This window comes from Apodemus sylvaticus, chromosome 20 (genome assembly GCF_947179515.1).
Source record: "Apodemus sylvaticus chromosome 20, mApoSyl1.1, whole genome shotgun sequence".
Taxonomy (NCBI): domain Eukaryota; kingdom Metazoa; phylum Chordata; class Mammalia; order Rodentia; family Muridae; genus Apodemus; species Apodemus sylvaticus.
The window spans coordinates 45,528,484-45,548,386 of NC_067491.1; the positions used below are offsets into that span (position 1 = coordinate 45,528,484).

Sequence of the window (19,903 nt, forward strand, 5' to 3'; positions counted from 1 at the left end):
ATGTTTTTACCAATCCTTAAAATACGTTCTATTTTCATAATTTAAGAATCATTTGAAATGTAAATAAAAAATACATCGAATAAATAAAAAAAGAATTATTGGCAATGCATAATCACTCTTCTGTTTATTAGTTTATTTAACTTTAGAATTCCAACCATTTTCAGCTCCTTTAAAATAAATTCAAATTAAAACCATTGATAGAAAACACCAGCTACATCACAGAGACAATGTTCATATACCCAGTCAAGGATCATGGACACAAATTAACAAATCAAGAACAACAAAGGATACAGTACCCTTTTCCAAAGGAAGCCCAAATTTTATTTTTTAAAAAAAACATTAACATGCACTGTCTCTCCCAAGCAACCTCTCACCTAAACCTGGTCTTTAGCAGCAAGAAGTTATGAGATGTAAAAACTGACATAAGATTAGAAACAAAAATCAGTAAAATAATAAGAATAAAGATATTAGTAGTAATAAAGCAAATAGAAATCCCTAACCTTCTCAAAATAACAAAGGAATAAATGAAAGATATAAAACTCTAAAACAGAATAATGTCTATAATAATAAATGACAATTCTTATATATGTCTTTAAAATAAAGTATTAAAAATTTAAAACATTTCATTTGACAATAAAACCTAAGGGGGGAAAACTATCATTGAATATATGCCAAAGTAAAGCAATTAATTCATAACAAATTAATTTTATTAAACTATCAATAAAAATGTTCTAAACAAAATGTAAATGTAGGTTATTAATGTGTTGCTTCAATTATACTCATAAGGGATGAAAGCCACTCATGCAGCTATTTTCTGTGTAAATAATAGGAATACAATGATTCTGTATAACCACCAATCTGAAGCTGAGTATTTATTCTAACAGACAACAACGAAACAAACGCTGAGAGCGGGAAGCCTCCTGAGCCCGCGTCTTACCCTGATGGACGCTTTATTACAGAACACCTTGCTGATGGCCAGCCAGGTGGGCAGATCCAGCATGTTCTGCAGCACCTCCTCGTCCAGCTCCAGGTTCTTCAGCTCGCCCTCTCCTTTAAGGGTGCTTAGGTTTATTTTGTCAGGAGATAAGTTTTTGGTGAATCTGAAAGAGACCATAGTTACATTACTTTAGTGTCAGCTAATGTACCCTACAGACAGCCTAGCAAGTACAGACTATTACAAGCACAACAGCAGACTAAAATCCAAAGGACACAGAGATGGACTTGACTTTAACCCGTGCCCAGGGTCTGTCACTGTCGCTCTCATCTCTCCTGGCCGCAGCTCTCTAATAGTAAGTCTGCAATTTGGGGGCACAGCTCTGAATGTCATATTCCTGTAAACAGATGAAGTCTGGTCCTTACTTCCTGTCTGACGGATGAAAACTCTGTATCTACCATTGTTTTCCACGCACTATGCAAACCCATCCCCTACCACATTTTGCTCACCATAGACCCTATCAGAGAGTGGAGACAATGCTATGCTATTAACCAAGCTACAGGAAGGTAGGGGAATTGAGAGGACCCTCTTAACAGCAGCTCACACATCGTAGATGTCAGCCATCATGCCAGTAATAGTCAAAAGTGATCCCACTCCTCGGAGGGTCACCTCCTACTCCCAACATTAGAAACCAGCCCAAACCATTTCAGAAATAAATCCTGATGTATAGTGTTTTTAAATTTTCTGAGGAAGGAAATTACACGGTCCCATTTAGAAGTTGGTTCTGATATTCTCCAGGTAACTTTAAAACTCAGCTATTTAAAACTCTGACTTAACTCTAGAAGCATCACTTGTCCTTCCCACAGGTTTACCTATAGGAAGTCAGAGAAATAAATGTATTTACTAAAAGTACAAGAAATCATAAAAGAATAAACACTGAACTATAATGAAGACTACGAGCTCTTTTTCTGAAAAACGTTTTTTCTAAGTTTTGGAAGTATTAAGGACAGGATACGCCGTAGCTCAGAGGTCAAGCTTGCCTCCCATGTGTTGGATTTGTTCCCACAGTTTGCAATCAACAGCTTTTGTAATGAAGCATCTCTTAAGGGGTATCTGTGGAAGACCTTTCCTATTTTCATTTTTAATTTCATCTCTGCTTTTTAACATATTACTTCAGATGATTCAACAAGACATTTTATTGGTATTTTTAAATTTAAAACAAGTTGACATAACAGTGAATTCCTCATAAGAGTGTACACGAGAGGGGAGTGGAGGGAGAGACGGTTGGTTCAATGACTGAGCGCACTTGCTGCTCTGCCAGGAAGACTGAAGTTCAGATCCCAGCACCTCCAATGCAGCTCACCAGCAGCTGCAGCTCTGTGTCCAAGAAATCCAGCATACATTCACATAACACACTTCAGATGTATGCTTATACAAACATAAGAAAAGCATAAGTAAATTATAGATATAGTGTGTGTGTGTCTGTGTGTGTGTGTGTGTGTACCTGCAGAGCCCAGAAGAAGGAGGCATCAGAGCCCTCTAGCTGGAGTTAGACAGTTAGTTGGGTGCCGCCTGATGTGGGTGCTGGAAACTGAACTAGTGTCCCCAGAAGAGCAGCAGTGCTCTTAACAGCTAAGCCATTTCTCCAGACCCTAAAATAAAATCCCCTTAAAAATTATTTTATCCTGTGTGCCAGACAGAACAAGAAACTTGAACTTCCATGCTTGGTATTGCAAACAATAATAGTAAACTGCAAACAGATTTTTCAATACTTTCAGAGATATTTCTGAAACCTAAAAATAGTCCCTTCTCCCAAACTAAAATTTCAAATTTTACCCAGCTAGTCTTCAAAAGTTACTGAGCTGGGTGGTGGTGCTACAGGCCTTTAATCCCAGCTCTCAGGAGGCCGAAGGATCGCCATGTTAGAGGCCAGTCTGACTACAGAGTGAGTTCCAGGATAGCCAAAGCTACACAGAGAAACCTTGCCACAGAAAAAAAGTCTGTGGGGGCGCTGGGGCGGTCTGCAAGATGGCTCAGCAGGTAAGGCACTTACCACAGCCTCCTCCAAAGGTGGTGGAGAGAACTCTCTCACAGCACTGGCCTCTGACATGCCACAAGCACAGAGGCAGGAGGGTGCCTCCCAGCCATGCATACACAGTGTACACAAGAATTATAATAAAGAAATGCTTTTAAAGCCCTGTGATTGTGGAGAGCTGGAATGTTAACAGTTGGAAGCCAAACTATCTTGGGCTCTCTAAGGCCCCTAAATATCCCTCACCGCCCACCTGTTTCACTTAACACCTCTAACTATTAAGTAAATCCACCGGAATGTACAAAGACCATTGCATTTCACCAACCCAGAGACTAAGCGTATCAGACAATATCTGGGGCCTACAGAAGAGATGTCCTCCACTCTGCTGTAATCCCCCTACCTAGTGTTCCCACCAATGTACCTGATGTGTCTTGATTTATGATTTTCTTTGCTATTTTACTATAAAGACTTCATGAAACGGCTACCACATTGGAACATGGTATTTGAGGTATACTAAATCTACACTCCTAGGCCATGGTCCTGACAGCTGCTTTTTCTATGTCAACACTAGGAATGTCAAAGTTCATGGACACCAAAATCACCAATCACTGTCATAAAACTGTTATACTTCATGTTAAGAATTTAATACAGTCTCAGGAACAACCACGAACTGGTGAATAATCACATGGGAAGAAATCCTGCTTGCTATACACATAAGCACTCCTCATCCTGTGGAGTGGCTTTGCCAGACTAACACAGCTGCCGAGAACAATCTTCTTCCCTTTTCACCAGCCCAAAGTCCCAGAATGCCTAGCTCTTCCTCCACCAAGCAAACTCCTACTCCCTGTTTAAGGTCTAGCTCTGTAGTCTGGATGATGGGTGTTCCCCCCAAAGAAATACTGCAATATTACAGAGGTGAGGCCTAAGCCAGGTGGTGGTGGCACAGGCCTTTAGTCCCAGTACTCGGGAGGCAGAGGCAGCCTGGTCTAGAGAGAGTTAAGACAGCCAGGGCTACAGAGAGACACAGAGAAAGCCTGTCTTGGGGGTGGGGGTGGGGCGGGAGGAAAGACCTAAGAGGAATCTCTCTCTCTCTCTCTCTCTCTCTCTCTCTCTCTCTCTCTCTCTCTCTCTCTCTCTCTCCCTCTCTCCCTCTCTCTCTCTCTCTCTCTCTCTCTCTCTCTCTCTCTCTCTCTCTCTCTCTCACACACACACACACACACACACACACACACACGCACACTCCTGCAAATGTCACAATGGATAGCTAAAAACAGGAAAAACTCTGGGTTTTCATTTTATATCTGGTCTCTTTCAAATTTCAGCTGAGATTCCTGCTCAAATCTGTACACAGGTAAGTTAATCATTTAAGAAGTATCTACATAGAAACTGGTAATTCAAGGTTGGTTAGCCCTAAATATACCTATTCTATTTCAGCTCCCTTCCGGACTAAAGGCACCAAGATAAAAGTAAAGTATTTGAAAGATTTCAAGGATATTCAAAGGTCAGCTTTTACATCAGGTTCTACGCGTCCTGCCGCATCTAGAAAGTTCTGGTCTTTTCTGCTAACTTGCAGTCACCTAGACAGAATTCAAGAACAGATCCTCTGTGGTGAGAATGCCTCTCTCCCCCATCCCCCCCACCACCACCCAACCCTCACCAAATGGAAGACTACTCTCTACTGACTTTTCTAGAGCCTGGAAAATCCAGAACTGAAACAGAGACAAAGACAAAGACCAATCAGATCACACTATGACAGACACCTTACTTAAAGCTTCCCTCTCACCCCTGGGCTAATTTAATTCTTGCTGCTGAATGCTTGGTCTCCTGTCTTTATCAATGGTCACACAGCTCCTGTACCTGCCCCACCTTCCCACTACTATGATCCTTCCTTCATGATGGCTGAATCAGGTCTCTGTCCTATGGCTTCTTAGGTCCTTTGGGTTGTCAGGACTCCAGCCTCTCTGTCTTGCTCGCAGTATTTTCTCCTGCCATTGCTCTCTGCCATTTGCCCCCTGGTGATACAGCCAGGGCTCAACCAGGAGCCACTAGGACCTTGAGCCTTCAAAGCTGTGAGCTAAACACTTGCTGCTCAGCCTGTGTCAGATACTCTGATACAGACTGCCAACTGATACATGCAGGTCAAATGGAACAAAGAAATACTCCCTGATGTCTACAGGTAGAAAGCCATTCTTAAAGATTTATTTATTTATTATATGTAAGTACACTGTAGCTGTCTTCAGACATGCCAGAAGAGGGCATCAGATCTCATTATAGATGGCTGTGAGCCACCACATGGTTGCTGGGATTTGAACTCGTGACCTCTGGAAGAGGCTCTTAACCACTGAGCCATCTCTCCAGTCCCCTAGACAGCCATTCTTTTCTGCATGCTCCTTTGCACTGTAACAATGGCCTCTGTTTATCAGCTACTGTCAGGTGCTTTATAGTGCTTTACAGACTTCATCGCAGCTTATAACTTTCTGAAGTATGTATAATTATACCCTTCATCCTAAATGTGGAGAAACTGGGCTGGCAAGAAGGTTTGTGAGAACTCAAGTTCAATTTCTGGTACCCGCATGGTGAAAGCTAAGAATCAAATTCTGTACGTCATCCCTCATCTCCACATTCATGCTACAGCACACAGGCATGCATGCACACAGACATGCATGCATACAATGAACACATGTAATTTAAGAAACTGAGTCGCTAAGATGTTAAATAATTCAGCCAGACATGGTGGTGCACACCTTTAATCCCAGCACACAGGAGGCAGAGGCAGGTAAAGCTCTGAGTTTGAGACCAGCCTGGTCCACAATGCTGGTTCCAGGAGAGCTAGTGCTGTTACACACAGGAACCCTGTCTCAAAAGAAGAAAAAAAAAAAATAAACAAAAAAACAAACAAAAGAACCCAAAGATGCTAAATAATGGGCTGGAGAGATGGTGTGATGCTGCTTTTCTCAAGAACCCTGGTTCAGTTCCCAGCATCCACATGGCAATTCACAGCCACCTGCTCCTCCAGGTCCAGGAGATCTGACGGCCTCCTCTGGCCTCCCTGGGCACCAGACATGTATATGGTACACACACACACACACACACACACACACATGTAGGCAAAAAGTCTGTACACATAAAACAAAATAAGTTTTAAAACTTTAAAAATATTAACTAACACGTTCACAGATATACAAAGGACTAGGGCCAGAAACTGAACACAGGTGCTCTGGTTTCTTAAGCTTTAACAATGATAATAAGGAAGCCAGAAATACATACAGGAAAAAAGACAGCAGTGCTGGTCAAACCCGATGTCTGCATGTAGGAGAATGCAAGCAGACCCATGCTTATCATCCACCACAAAACAGCTCCAAAGGGATCAAAGCCTTAACATAAAGCCAGATACCCTGGACCTGTTCCTAGTTCTCCTAGCTGTATTTACAAAGTTGGGTAAGGAATGTCAGTGGACCGGACAGTCCATCCCTCGGATGCTCGGCAGCCCAGACACAGGAGGAAAAAAGCACTTCCCTACTTGAATAGGTAGGGTTGGTTTTTGTTTTTGTTTTTCCACGTTGGAATACAAAAATGTTCCCCTTTATTTGTTAAGAGCAAATAATTCCAAGAAATAATTCCCTATCACTTATTTTATAGTGCACTGTACTAGACTATAACATATTCTCAATCGATAAAACTTCCAAGTTCAATTTTTAGAGACTGACTCACATAGTCCAGGCTGGTGTCAAACCTGCTATGTAGCTAAGCATGTCCTTCATTTCTGATCATCTTGCTCCCACCTCCCGCATGTTAGGTTACAGACAGGCATCAGTGTGTGCCGTGTACAAGGAAGGGGATCCAGGACTTCACGAACACTAGACAAGCGCTGGGTAAACAGACCAGCTGGGCTACACACCCATGTTGGTTACTTCTCATATGCTTCACTTTCAGAAGTGATCATTAACTGGTTTACACCATACATGAACTAAGAGAAATGTTTTGCCTATATGGTTACAAGGCACATTTAGATATTTACTCCCTAATCATCTTTTTTACTAGGCAAAACTGTTTATCTCCAGAAATCATCTCAAGTGTAGTTTGCTGAGTGTTTTACCTTATTATTCTAGATGGGTATTTTATCTCCATGTGTGCACACCAGGTGTTTGCTTGGTGCTCAAGGCCAGAAGAGGGTGACAGATTCCCTGGGACTCGATCACAGTTCCAGTTGGGAGCCAACGTGTGAGCTTTGGGAATCAAACCCTGGTCCTCTGAAAGAGAGCAGCAAGCGCTCTTAACTACTGCACCATCTTGCCTCCAAAATCTTATTTTTTAAAAAAAGACTTTTTGTTTGTGTGTGTGTGTGCTCTGTAAGAACAGTAACCCAGGCCGGGTAGTGGTGGCGCACGCCTTTGATCCCAGCACTTGGGAGGCAGAGGCAGATGGATTTCTGAGTTCGAGGCCATCCTGGTCTACAGAGTGAGTTCCAGGACAGCCAGGGCTACATAGAAAAACCTTGTCTGGGGGGGGTGGGGACCAGTAAACCACCCCCACACCTTCTTATTTTATCAGGACCATCTCTCCTGATAGCTCTGGCCAGCCTGGAACTCACTATGCGATCAGACTCGTCTCAGACTCACAGAGATCCACTAGCCTCTGCCTCCTGTGCTGGGATTAAATATGTGCATCAGCTGCCCGGCTTAATGTGCAGCAGGAAATAATTCCAACCCTCCAAGCCTGCCTTGTACTAGAAGCTGCTAACTTCAATTACACATCGTCTACCCTGTAAGACCCAGAGAAGAATATACATCAAAAATATGCTTCCATAACTAATCCATGAAGACTGCCCTGTACCCTTTAGAAATGGAATGATTACCGGGCGGTGGTGGCGCATGCCTGTAATCCCAGCACTCTGGGAGGCAGAAGCAGGCAGATTTCTGAGTTCGAGGCCAGCCTGGTCTACAGAGTGAGTTCCAGGACAGCCAGGGTTACACAGAGAAACCCGGTCTCCAAAAAACCAAAAAGAAAGAAATGGAATGATTCCTGCCCAGATGTCTTGTCTATCTTTTTCAGGGCACATGGACCATATCTTTTTGAAGACCTAGAAGACAAAGTAATAATCTCAGAGCTCTTCCTGACTCCCTTTTAACTGCTTACATGGTACTCGGAGATATCAGTGTTCTTTTTCCTCTTGCTTTGACTTGGGTTTTGCTTGATGCGGACTCTCATGCAGTCGGCCTGACCTCAAACTTCCTAGGCAGCCAACCATGACCTTGGGCTTCCGATCCCTGTTTGCTCCTCCCATGCTCTAGGCCGGCAGGTGTGTGCTACCACACCAGACTTGGGCAACACAATGAGCACTTTACTGTCTAAACCTTCTCCCAGACCCCTAAGGTTGCTTTAGATGAAAACTAAAACAAAACCTTGGTCCCTGATATTATATTTACTTGCCATTTAAAAAGCAGGAAGCATGTAAAAGGAAAAGAATGGGGAAAGGAAGGACTAGAAAGTAAAAGCCTGCGCAGACCACACTCTTCTCATCGGAGCCTTCGCCACTTAAACAGGCTTCACTCTGCTCTGGCTGGTCTGGAATACAAACATAGCTTTACATCATTTGTAAACGTTTTGCATTATCAAGAGATAAATACTACGTTAACTCTTATAAAAGAGAGAATAAGACACCTGAAGCTGAGAGGCGCCTCACACCTAAAGTCCCAGCACTCTCAGGCTGCACCATGAGTTTGAGGCCAGCCTGAGCTACTTAGTGATATCCTCCTTCAACATTTTGCTTAAAAAAAAAAAATAAATGAGAAGAGAAAAAACCCAAGTTGAAGTTAACAGAAATAGATAAACTTATTTTAAAATGCTCTAACAACACTGAAGCCAAAGTAAGAAGAGAAGACTGGGAGGAGGGAGGAGGAGGACAGACGAGGAGTGAAGAGAAGGAGGGCACAGGTGCAGACTAACCAGAACACCACACACAATGCTAACACCTCACAACACACACAGGAACGCTAACAGCTCACAACACACACAGGAAACGCTAACAGCTCACAACACACACAATGCTAACACCTCACAACACACACAAGAACGCTAACAACTCACAACACACACAAGAAGGCTAACAGCTCACAACACACACAAGAAGGCTAACAGCTCACAACACACACAAGAAGGCTAACAGCTCACAACACACACAAGAAGGCTAACAGCTCACAACACACACAAGAAGGCTAACAGCTCACAACACACACTGCTAACAGCTCACAACACACACAATGCTAACAGCTCACAACACACAAGAACACTAACAACTCACAACACACACAAGAGGGCTAACAGCTCACAACACACACAAGAAGGCTAACAACTCACAACACACAAGAACACTAACAGCTCACAACACACACAAGAAGGCTAACAACTCACAACACACAAGAATGCTAACAACTCACAACACACCCAAGAACACTAACAACTTGGACGTAGCACTTCCCTGTCTGAAAGGAGTGTTTATGACTTCCGTGCAGACGAACCAACAGAGTACAAAAAGAAAAGTCCACCAAGAAGCAAAGGAAGGAAAGTCTCAAAGCGCTTGTATGTAATTCACAGCACACTGGTTTCAGTTTATTTTTTTAAAGATTTATTTATTTATTGCATGTAAGTACACTGTAGCTGTTTTCAGACACACCAGAAGAGCATCAGATGTCATTACAGATGGTTGTGAGCCACCATGTGGTTGCTGGGATTTGAACTCAGAACCTCTGGAAGAGCAGTCAGTGCTCTTAATTGCTGAGCTATCTAGTCAGCCCAAACACGTAATCTTATTTTAAAAATAATTTTATTTTTATTTTTATTATATTCAACACAATATATATTTTGATACCAATCATAAAAATGATGGACATGTTATTAAATGAACATAAAAAGATAGTTTGTTTGATTGATTGTTTTATTTTGTTTTTAGTAGAGTTTAAAATCTTGACTCTTACTGTGGTACAAACCCAAAATAAGAATAATTTTTAGACATTGGATTTCATTGTAATAAGGCTGTACTTCAATGTCCCTCACATCACCAAAGGATTTTACATCCATAGTAGCAAAGAGTTGACAGTTCTGCTGTGCCAAGGAATGAATTGTAGGCACAATTATTTGGATACTGATTTCCTGTTTTGGTCAAAGCTATTTGACTTGAGTGATTGTCATCATTCTCAGCCCACAGGAAACAGGTCACATTCATTTAAGGAATGTTGTGTGTTTTAAGATGGCCTAGCCATGAACTGATTCATCAACTGTTTCAATGAACAACAGTTTTGCTTGAAAGGTGGCACAGACATTAGGTGAGGCTAAGATTTTGGTTCATTGGCTGTGATGATTTTGAAAAACATTCATGATGATTTTGAAAAGCATTCATCTCAGAAAAAGAGTAACTTATAAGGTCATCTTCTTCAAAATTGATACAATAATTGTAAATACCAAGCAAAACATTCAGTCTTATTCTTTGTTGCTCTCTTACAAGCCACCTCCCAAATTGTCTACATTTCTTTTGGCTATATAAATAATTTTGAAATATGTAAGCTGCTCTGAAAACCGTAATATAGTGTAAAAACATCAAATAAACAATCCTACTAATAGAAAGGCTGAGACAGGAAAAGCATGATTGCAAGGCCATTATGTGGTGCACAGCAAGACACTGTCCTATACAAACAAGCAGAAAGTGTGTATGGATTGTACAATATTGGACCTATTTCTCCAATTACCAAATTAGACAGAATACTGGGTGATAGCCAACAAATTTCTAATTCCTCATATTTTTGAATTTCAATCAATTAGGATATGTTGGTAATATTAATTTTCATATTAAGAGATATTAAGGAAAAGTGATTGTTACTTCCTCTTATTTTTGTTGTTAGAAGTGGAATTATATTTGTGTGGCTTTGTTGAAAGGTTACTTTATTGCTTTCTTGCTTTTTCTAGGGTGTAGTTTCCCTCCTTGTGTTGGTGTTTTCCATCTATTATCCTTTGTAGGGCTGGATTTGTGGAAAGATACTGTGTAAATTTGGTTTTGTCATGGCACTTGAAAGTTTTGCCTGGGCTGGAATTTGTATCCTCTTAGGGTGTGTATGACATCTGCCCAGGATCTTATAGCTTTCCTAGTCTCTGGTGAGAAGTCTGGTATAATTCTGATAGGCCTACCTTTATATGTTACTTGACCTTTTTTCCCTTACTGCTTTTAATATTCATTGTTTAGTGATTTGGTGTTTTGATTATTATGTGACAGGAGGAATTTCTTTTCTGGCACAACCTACTTAGAGTTCTGTAGGCTTCTTGTATGTTCATGGGCATCTCTTTCTTTAGGTTAGGGGAGTTTTCTTCTATAATTTTGTTGAAGATATTTACTGGCCCTATAAGTTGGGAATCTTCACTCTCTACATATTATCCTTAGGTTTGGTCTTATTGTGTCGTGGTTTTCCTGGACGTTTTGGGTTAGGAGCTTTTTGCTTTTTGCATTTTCTTTGACTGTTGAGTCATTATTTTCTATGGTATCTCTGCACCTGAGATTCTCTCTTGTATTTTGTTGCTGGTGCTTGCATCTATGACTCCTGATCTCTCTCCTAGGTTTTCTCTCTCCAGGTGTCTTAGTCAGGGTTTCTATTCCTGCACAAACATCATGACCAAGAAGCAAGTTGGGGAGGAAAAGGTTTATTGAGCTTACACTTCCACCTTGCAGTTCATCACTAAAGGAAGTCAGGACTGGAAGTCAAGCAGGTCAGGAAGCAGGAGCTGATGCAGAGGCCATGGAGGGATGTTTCTTACTGGCTTGCTTCCCCTGGCTTGCTCAGCCTGCTCTCTTATAGAACCCAAGAGCACCAGCCCAAAGGTAGTACCACCCACAAGGGGCCCTCCCCACTTAATCACTAATTGAGAAAATGCCCCACAGCTGGATCTCATGGAGGCACTTCCCCAACTAAAGCTCCTTTCTCTGTGATAACTCCAGCCTGTGTCAACTTGACACACAAAACTAGCCAGTACAATTGACCCCTTGTCAACTTGACACACAAACACATCACTATTAAGCCTCAACCCTTTCTTATTCATCCCCAAGACCAAAATTACTTTAAAAGTCCCACAGTCTTTACATATTAAAAGTTCAATCACCTTAAAATGTCCAATATCTTTCAAATTCAAAGTCTTTTAAAAATTCAAAGTCTCTCAACTGTGGGCTCCACTAAAATACTTTCTTCCTTCAAGAGGGAAACATATCAGGGCACAGTCACAACCAAAAGCAAAACTCAAACTCCAATGGTTCAATGTCTAGGATCCAACTCACAATCTTCTGGGCTCCTCCAAGGGCTTGGGTCACTTCTTCAGCTCTGCCCTTTGTAGCACACAGCTTGTCTTCTAGGCTCCAACTGCCTGTACTCCACTGCTGCTGCTGTTCTTGGTGGTCATCGCATGGTACTGGCATCTCCAAAATGCTGCTATCTTCCACTGTAATTAGGCTTCACCAATAGCCTCTCATAGGCTCTCGTCAGGGTGACAAGCCTCTGCTCCTATGCATGACCCCTTCAAGTCCTGGGCCATCAATTGCAACTGAGGCTGCACCTTCACCAATGGCCTTTCATGGCCTCTCACTGTGCCAAGAGCCTCAGCTGCTCTTCATGACCCCTTCATGTCTTCAAAACCAGTACCATCTGGGTGAGTCTTACACAGTACCAAGTCCAGCCACAGCACAAAATACAACTGTGGCTATCTCTAGAATATACTCTCTGTGCTCTCAGAAAACACTTCCAAGAAGATTTCATCTCAGTGATGCTGGTCTCTTCTTAATCACTGCTAATTTCTTAGCTCCAGCTAACCAGCATCAATAGCCCCAATAACACAAAGGTTTGTTTTAGTGGTTCTGGTATCTTGTTACTCACAGCTGATTCTTCAGCCCCAGCTAACCAAAACCACAGAATCTTCACACTCAAAACATGGCCACTGTAAGAGTCTTTAATCTTCCCTCTGAAATTTCACAAGCCAGGCCTCCATCTTTTGCACTGTTCTTAACACTGTCTTCCAAGCTCCTACAGAACTTTCCACCGAGTTCTTAATATTCTAATGGCCTTTCTAGCTCAAAGTTCCAAAGTCCTTCCACAGTCTTCCCCAAAACATGGTCAGGTTGTCACAGGAATACCCCACTACGCTGGTACCAATTTGTCTTAGTCAGTGTTCCTATTCCTGCACAAACATCATGACCAAGAAGCAAGTTGGGGAGGAAAGGGTTTATTGAGCTTACACTTCCACCTTGCAGTTCATCACTAAAGGAAGTCAGGACTGGAACTCAAGCAGGTCAGGAAGCAGGAGCTGATGCAGAGGCCATGGAGGGATGTTTCTTGCTGGCTTGCTTCCCCTGGCTTGCTCAGCCTGTTCTCTTACAGAACCCAAGAGCACCAGCCTAAAGGTGGAACCACCCACAAGGGGCCCTCCCCACTTGATCACTAGTTGAGAAAACGCCCCACAGCTGGATCTCATGGAGGCACTTCCCCAACTGAAGCTCCTTTCTCTGTGATAACTCCAGCCTGTGTCAAGTTGACACAAAACCAGCCAGTATACCAGGGTTGTCTCCCTTTGTGATTTATTGTGTCTAGCTCCATTTTTAGGTTCTAGATGGTTTTGTTGAATTCCTTCATCTGTTTGATTGTGTTTTCCTATAATTCTTTAAGGGATTTTTGTGTTTCCTCTTTAAGGGCTTCTAGCTGTTTACCTGTGTTCTCCTGTATTTCTTTAAGGGAGTTGTTTATGTCCTACTTAAAGTCCTCTAACATCATGATGAGAAGTGATTTTAGATTTGAAGCTTGCTTTCCCAGTGTGATGGAGTATCCAGGACTTGCTATGGTGCAAGAATTGGGTTTTCATGATGCCAAGTAGCCTTGCTTTCTGTTACTTATGTTCTTTCCCTTGCCTCCGGCCATCTGGTTATCTCTAATGCTACCAGCCCTCTTAAGTCCTTCCTGTGATCCTGGTTATATCAGAACTCCTCAGAGTCAAGCTGTCTCTGTGATCCTATGATCCTGGGATCCTGAGATCCTTGGTGTCCAGGCTCCTGGGAGTCAAGCTGCCTCTGGATCCCTGAGATCCTGTTGTGACCAAGCTCCCTGGGATCCCAGGATCCTGGGCATATAAAAGCACCTGGGAGTAGAGTTTCCTCTGAGTGTTGTGGGACTGGCTGCGTAGTTTGCGCCCAAGGTCCACTCAGGGATCCAGCCCAGACAGACCAGAAGAACTAGTGCCACTGGTCTGGTGGAGTTCCTGAGTCCTGGGTCCCACTGGTCCCAGTTGCTCCCAGTGTTGGAACAAATGTTGTGTCCTCCTCACCTCTGATCCTGTGATGTGGTTTCAGTTTATAATACAGGGTGAAATTCTGCAAAGAGCTTGGTCTGAAAATTAGACACAAACAGGTCTGAACACCAGTTCAGCCACACACATCTCTCTGATGCTCAACTTGTTCATCTGTATAATGGGAACTAAACTGATCTTCAGTGTGGCTTCAAGATACATGCTAGGTAAATCATCCGGAACCTCTTACGCACGCCCAGCTCTCTACTTACTATTGAGCTATGAATGCTAAACTAAGATCATAGTCTGATCAGAGAAATATCAGAAGTTCCTACTTTCCCAAGAGAACTTCAAAACTGCTGAGCTATGAAGCTAAGCTTGTAAATACTAATATTGCTCATTCATCAAACTATTTTGGATAGGTTATAATAGATGGAGACACAGGTGACTGTCACATTCACAGTTACACAGCAGCTGGTTTCTTATACTAAGTATTCTAAGCTATCTATTTTCTGTTATCCATACATTGGTTTATTTTACATGTATTTCACTTACGCACAAATGCTTACCAGTCACTTAATATCATACTTCAGGAAGTGATTTTTTTTTAGCCATATTTCTGTGATACTAAAAGAGGAATGCAGACTTTGGTTAAGTGTATACTGTGTGTTTCCCTGTCTTCACAAGGGAAAGATTACAATGAAGTCTATGGCATGGGAGACCGATGTGTCGGCCTGTGCTTCCTGAGTGTGCTGGGGACTCTCTTATCTAAGGTTCCATCTGAAGTTCCCAGATAGGACAGGAATTACCATAAGCATTATCAATGAAAGGGTAATAGTCACTAAATATTTGGAAAGGCACATAAATATTTAGAGCTTAGGTATAAATATTTACCTTAAGGTGTAAAGGGGGAAGAGGGGCATGATGCCTACCCTGATAACTTAAACTGGTGAATATTTATTTGGAAGACAGAGGAGAAAGAATGGAACCATAAAATCCTAAGAGGGTATGTTAACAGGAACACAGATGATAATAAAGAAGAAAATTACCTGGCCCAAATATGTCAAAGTTGAAACAGCTGCACAGAAGGGAGTCACACGATATGCTAAAGATAAAAGCCAGCAAAACTCTTACTCATTTCCTTTCCTTCTCTTTTCTCTTTTTTTTTCAGTGTTGAGGATATAACCTGGTCCTTCATCTATGCTAGGCAAGTGTGCAAACCACTAACTTTAGCCGCAGCAAATTACAGACTAAAATTTCAATATTATGTCAACGTTATGGCAAGCACAGTAGCTTATTTTAAAACTATATGGGCAGGCTGAAGAGGCTCAGTGGTTAAGAGCACTGGCTGTTCTTACTGATAACCCAGGTTCAATCTCTACACGAAAGTTCAAACTATCTCTAACTGCAGCTCTGGGAAACCAAAATCCCTCTTCTGGCTTCCACATGTGCCAGGCACATTTGTGGGCATGTCATACACAGATACACATACTGACAAAACGGCCATACACATAAAATAAAGTTAGAAAAAATAGAAGTATATGGCCAATGAAATAGCTCGGCAGGTAAAAGTACTTGCCACCAAGCTGACAGCCTGGGTTATCCCCTGAGACCCACTTTTGGAAGGAGAGAACCAACTCCCACAAGTTGTCCTCTAACCTTGACACACACACACACACACACACACACACACATCCACTCTCCACAATAAATAAGTGCTTTAAAAAGTATACATGAGTCATGTTTCTACCACTATAATAAACAATGTTAAAATGAATGTCTGTGTACCACATGAGCGCCCGGTGTCTGTTAAGTGAGAATGGGGTACTGCGTTCACCCCCTGGAACTTTGCGATGCAGACAGCTATGAGCCAACACGTGCATGGGTTCTGGGAACTGAACCTGGGTCCCTAAGAGAGCAAGAAGTGCTCCGAACCACTGAGCCATCTCTCCAGGCCTGTCTATCATATTTAATATAGTAATTTTTTAAAGTAACAAAAATAGCTTCTATTTAAACAAAAATAGCTTCTACTTTTAACAAGCATCTCCTTTAATCACACATAATTTATGAAAACAAATTTACTAGCTTCTTAGTATAACAAAAATATCCAAACTTCAGCACTAAAATTTACAAGCAAATGTATGTTATGTAAATTACACATTTTACAATCAATACATACTTATTATAGGCTAAATTATGTCTAAAACACTGCCTTAAGTAATGACTTAGGGAAAACAAAGGAAAGTTTCTCATAATGGAAGGTTAGCCATTTGCTTAAGGGAGCACATCATTAACAAATGGCAGGTAAAACTCGTGCCTCTGTTTCCTTCCATGTAAAAAGGGAGATAACAGAACCTCCTTGGTAGAGTATTCTGAGGACTGGCCAAGTTAGAACATGTGAAACGCTAGAATGAGCCCCACCCAACACACAGTAACTCGGTGAGCGTCAGCAATTTACCCTTATTTTCTTTCTTTCTTTCTTTCTTTCTTTCTTTCTTTCTTTCTTTCTTTCTTTCTTTCTTTCTCTCTCTCTTTCTTTCTTTCTGTCTTTCTTTCTGTCTTTCTTTCTATTTATTTATTTATTTATTTATTTATTTATTTATTTATTTTTGGTTTTTTGAGTCAGGGTTTCTCTGTGTAGCCCTGGCTGTCCTCGAACTCAGAAATCCGCCTGCCTCTGCCTCCCAAGTGCTGGGATTATAGGCGTGCCCCACCACACCCACCTTACCCTAATTTTCTTTACAAATGTTTTTGGGCTTCAAGAAACTTCATTGGAACATACCTTAACTTAGAAGACACACATTTTTATTTCTGATTTTTATATCTGATATTTACATACTATAAATCTTAACCATATTTATATCCATTTTCATCAAAGTAATTTTCAGTCTCATCACAAAAGAAAAGCTTTCCAGGGCGGTGCAAGCCTGTAACCCAGCACGAGGGAGGCTAAGGTGAAGGAAGAACAATTCAACAGTGGCCAGACAGGGAACTTAGCCAGAAACTACGAAACGTGGGCTGGTGAGGGCTCAGGGGGTAAAGTCCCTGACCCTACCCTTGACAACTCAGTTCCACTCCTGGACCCACAAAGTGAAAGAAGAGAACTGACTCCCACAAGCTGTCCTCTGACCTCCATGTGCACACATGCCCCAACACAAAAACAAATACAACTGAATAAAAATGTAATAAATTCTAAAATAAGAACACAAAACCTCCAAATATCACAGTTATTTGTTTGCCAAAGCAACAGGAGGTAGCTATTTGTTAAGTGAGCCCATGTCCTCACGTGTGAAGGACAATGTGAGATTCTAGAGCTATTGGAGAGTTGGCCCTAGTGACTTATGCCTGTAACTCTTAGGAGATGGAGGCAGAAGGGTCAGAAGTGCAAGGCTAGCCTGGGCTACATGGTTAGTTTAAGGTTAGTCTCTAAAAGGAACAACAAAGCACGAAGTAGAGCAGGAACCTCAGAACATAATGCTTATCCTAGCGCCTCCCGACTGACGGCTCGCTTCCCTTCCTTTGAAACACCTTCTCCCTCCACACACCTCCCTCCCAAGACACCGGTCTAAGATCATACCAGTAAGTGTGCATCTCTCAAATATCCTAACTACTCAGGAAGCATGTTTCTGACTGCTGTGCTCACGTGTTCACACACCTGCACTATTCTTCCAAAGAGCTCATCCTAGGTCTTGAAAATATGTTTATATGAAAATAGCAAATGTTATTGAATATCTAAGTTATTAGATACAAGCATTTCTGTGTGACTGTATTTCACAATATAGCATGAAAGTCTAGATTATACAGAGAATTTAACAATACACGTTAAACAGTTTAATTTTTTTTCTAGTAGTTATTCAAACTGCAGTTCTTAAGTGGGGTCCATATTTTAGCAAATTGTTAAGGGTTTTAAACACAGAAAAGGCAAAATACCGCTGTACTGAAAACTGACTAAATTTAGCCATACAGAAAATAAAGCAGGACAGGTGTGGTGGTGCAGGCCTTTAATCCCAGAGTTTAGTAGGCAAAGACTGGCAGGTCTTTTGAGTCACAACCAGCCTGATCTACAAATTAAGTTATAGATCAGCAAGGACTACATACGGAGACCCTTTCTCTAAAGCTTAAATGAAATAAAATCACTTCAAATTTGTTATTTTATTTTTGTTAAATTTTAAAAAATTAATATTTATAAGTAAATACTTTTTAAAGATGTGGTTTTTTATGTATATAAGTACACTGTCACTGTCTTCAGACACATAAGAAGAGGGCATCGGATCCCATTACAGATGGCTGTGAGCCACGGTTGCTGGGAATTGGACTCAGGACCTCTGGAAGAGCAGCTGGTGCTTTTAACCACTGAGCCATCTCTCCAGCCCAAGCAAATACTTATTGAGTGAGTGCCCTCCATGCTTTTCTAGGAAGCACCACAAACATGGAAACACATAAAACATTTTGCAATGTGTCTTCCATTACACTTAGTTCACGTAGAGGTTGAACACAATGCTTCAGGGAGGCAATATTAAATCCTCAGTCCACAAGTAATCCTGACAAGAGTTGTGACTGAGAAAGGAACAAATCAGTATTGTAGAACGGAAGCCTTCAGAGCCACCCTTCTCATGTCACCCAAGCTGGACACGATAGTGACAACAACAGAAGCTCACAATGAGTAGGAAAGTGCCATCATCAGGTAGATCTCAGGACTGTCTGTCTTTACACAGAGCTGAGCACACACTTCAGTGGCAGAGCTCCTGGGTGACAAGCACGAGTCCTAGTCTGAGTCCTCGCACTGAAAAAGCGAGTCACTACCATTATAAAGTGTGTGCCCCACTGCACTCCTCACGCTATTTCTAGAAAGATAAAACGCCTTCAAACCACTGGCCTTTTTGTTTTGTCTTAGGACAGTGTCTCACCACATTTCCCTGGCAGGCCTAGAGTTCTAGAACTCCCTTCATAGACCAGGCTGGCCTTGAACTCACAGAGATCTGCCTCTCTGCCTCTAAGTGCCACCACACCTGGCTTACAATACCACATTTTAAAGTCAACAAGAAGGGATACTTTTGGAAACATTTTCCCTAATCTGATAGATTATTTAAATTAATCTATTTAATTATTTTCTACATTATTAATTTTTTAATGATTTATATATTTTTATTTTATATATATTAGTGTTCTAGCTGCATGTCTGTCTGTATGTATGAGGGTATCAGAACCCCTGGAACTAGAATTATAGACAGTTGTGAGCCACCATGTGGTTGCTGGGAATTGAACCTGGGTCCTCTGGAAGAGCAGCCATCTCTCCAGCCTCTGAAAACATTAAATCCTTAATCAACAATTAACTGCAGCTTTCACAGTCCATGAAATGTATTGTGCATCCATTACCACGTCTCCAACGGAGCACAAGGAACACAGGAGCCTCTTCCACTTGTTCCCTCGCACGCTCTTCCCCTGGGCCCAAGGCTATGCAGGCCCTCCAGCCAGTCATGCCTTCCTCTACACCAGTGCTCCCTGCCGAGAGGTACCGCTTCCTTCCTTGTCTTTAAAGGGTTCATTTCTACTCTGCTTAGTGAATGCGTCCATATGTGTGTATACACATGCATGTGTGCATGCGTGTAGTTGTGTGAGAATGCATGTGTATG

The 19,903-nt window shown here is 41.8% G+C and overlaps 1 protein-coding gene across 2 annotated transcripts in view; it reads right to left on the reverse strand.

The window, feature by feature from the left end:
* Bltp3b (bridge-like lipid transfer protein family member 3B) overlaps positions 1 to 19,903 on the reverse strand; it is a 73,628-nt gene that overhangs the window by 39,577 nt on the left and 14,148 nt on the right. For both annotated transcript variants that reach the window (XM_052164767.1, XM_052164768.1), the window contains one exon: positions 938 to 1,100. In XM_052164767.1, the coding sequence (XP_052020727.1) occupies positions 938 to 1,100 (163 nt within the window). The remainder of the gene's footprint in view (positions 1 to 937; positions 1,101 to 19,903) is intronic.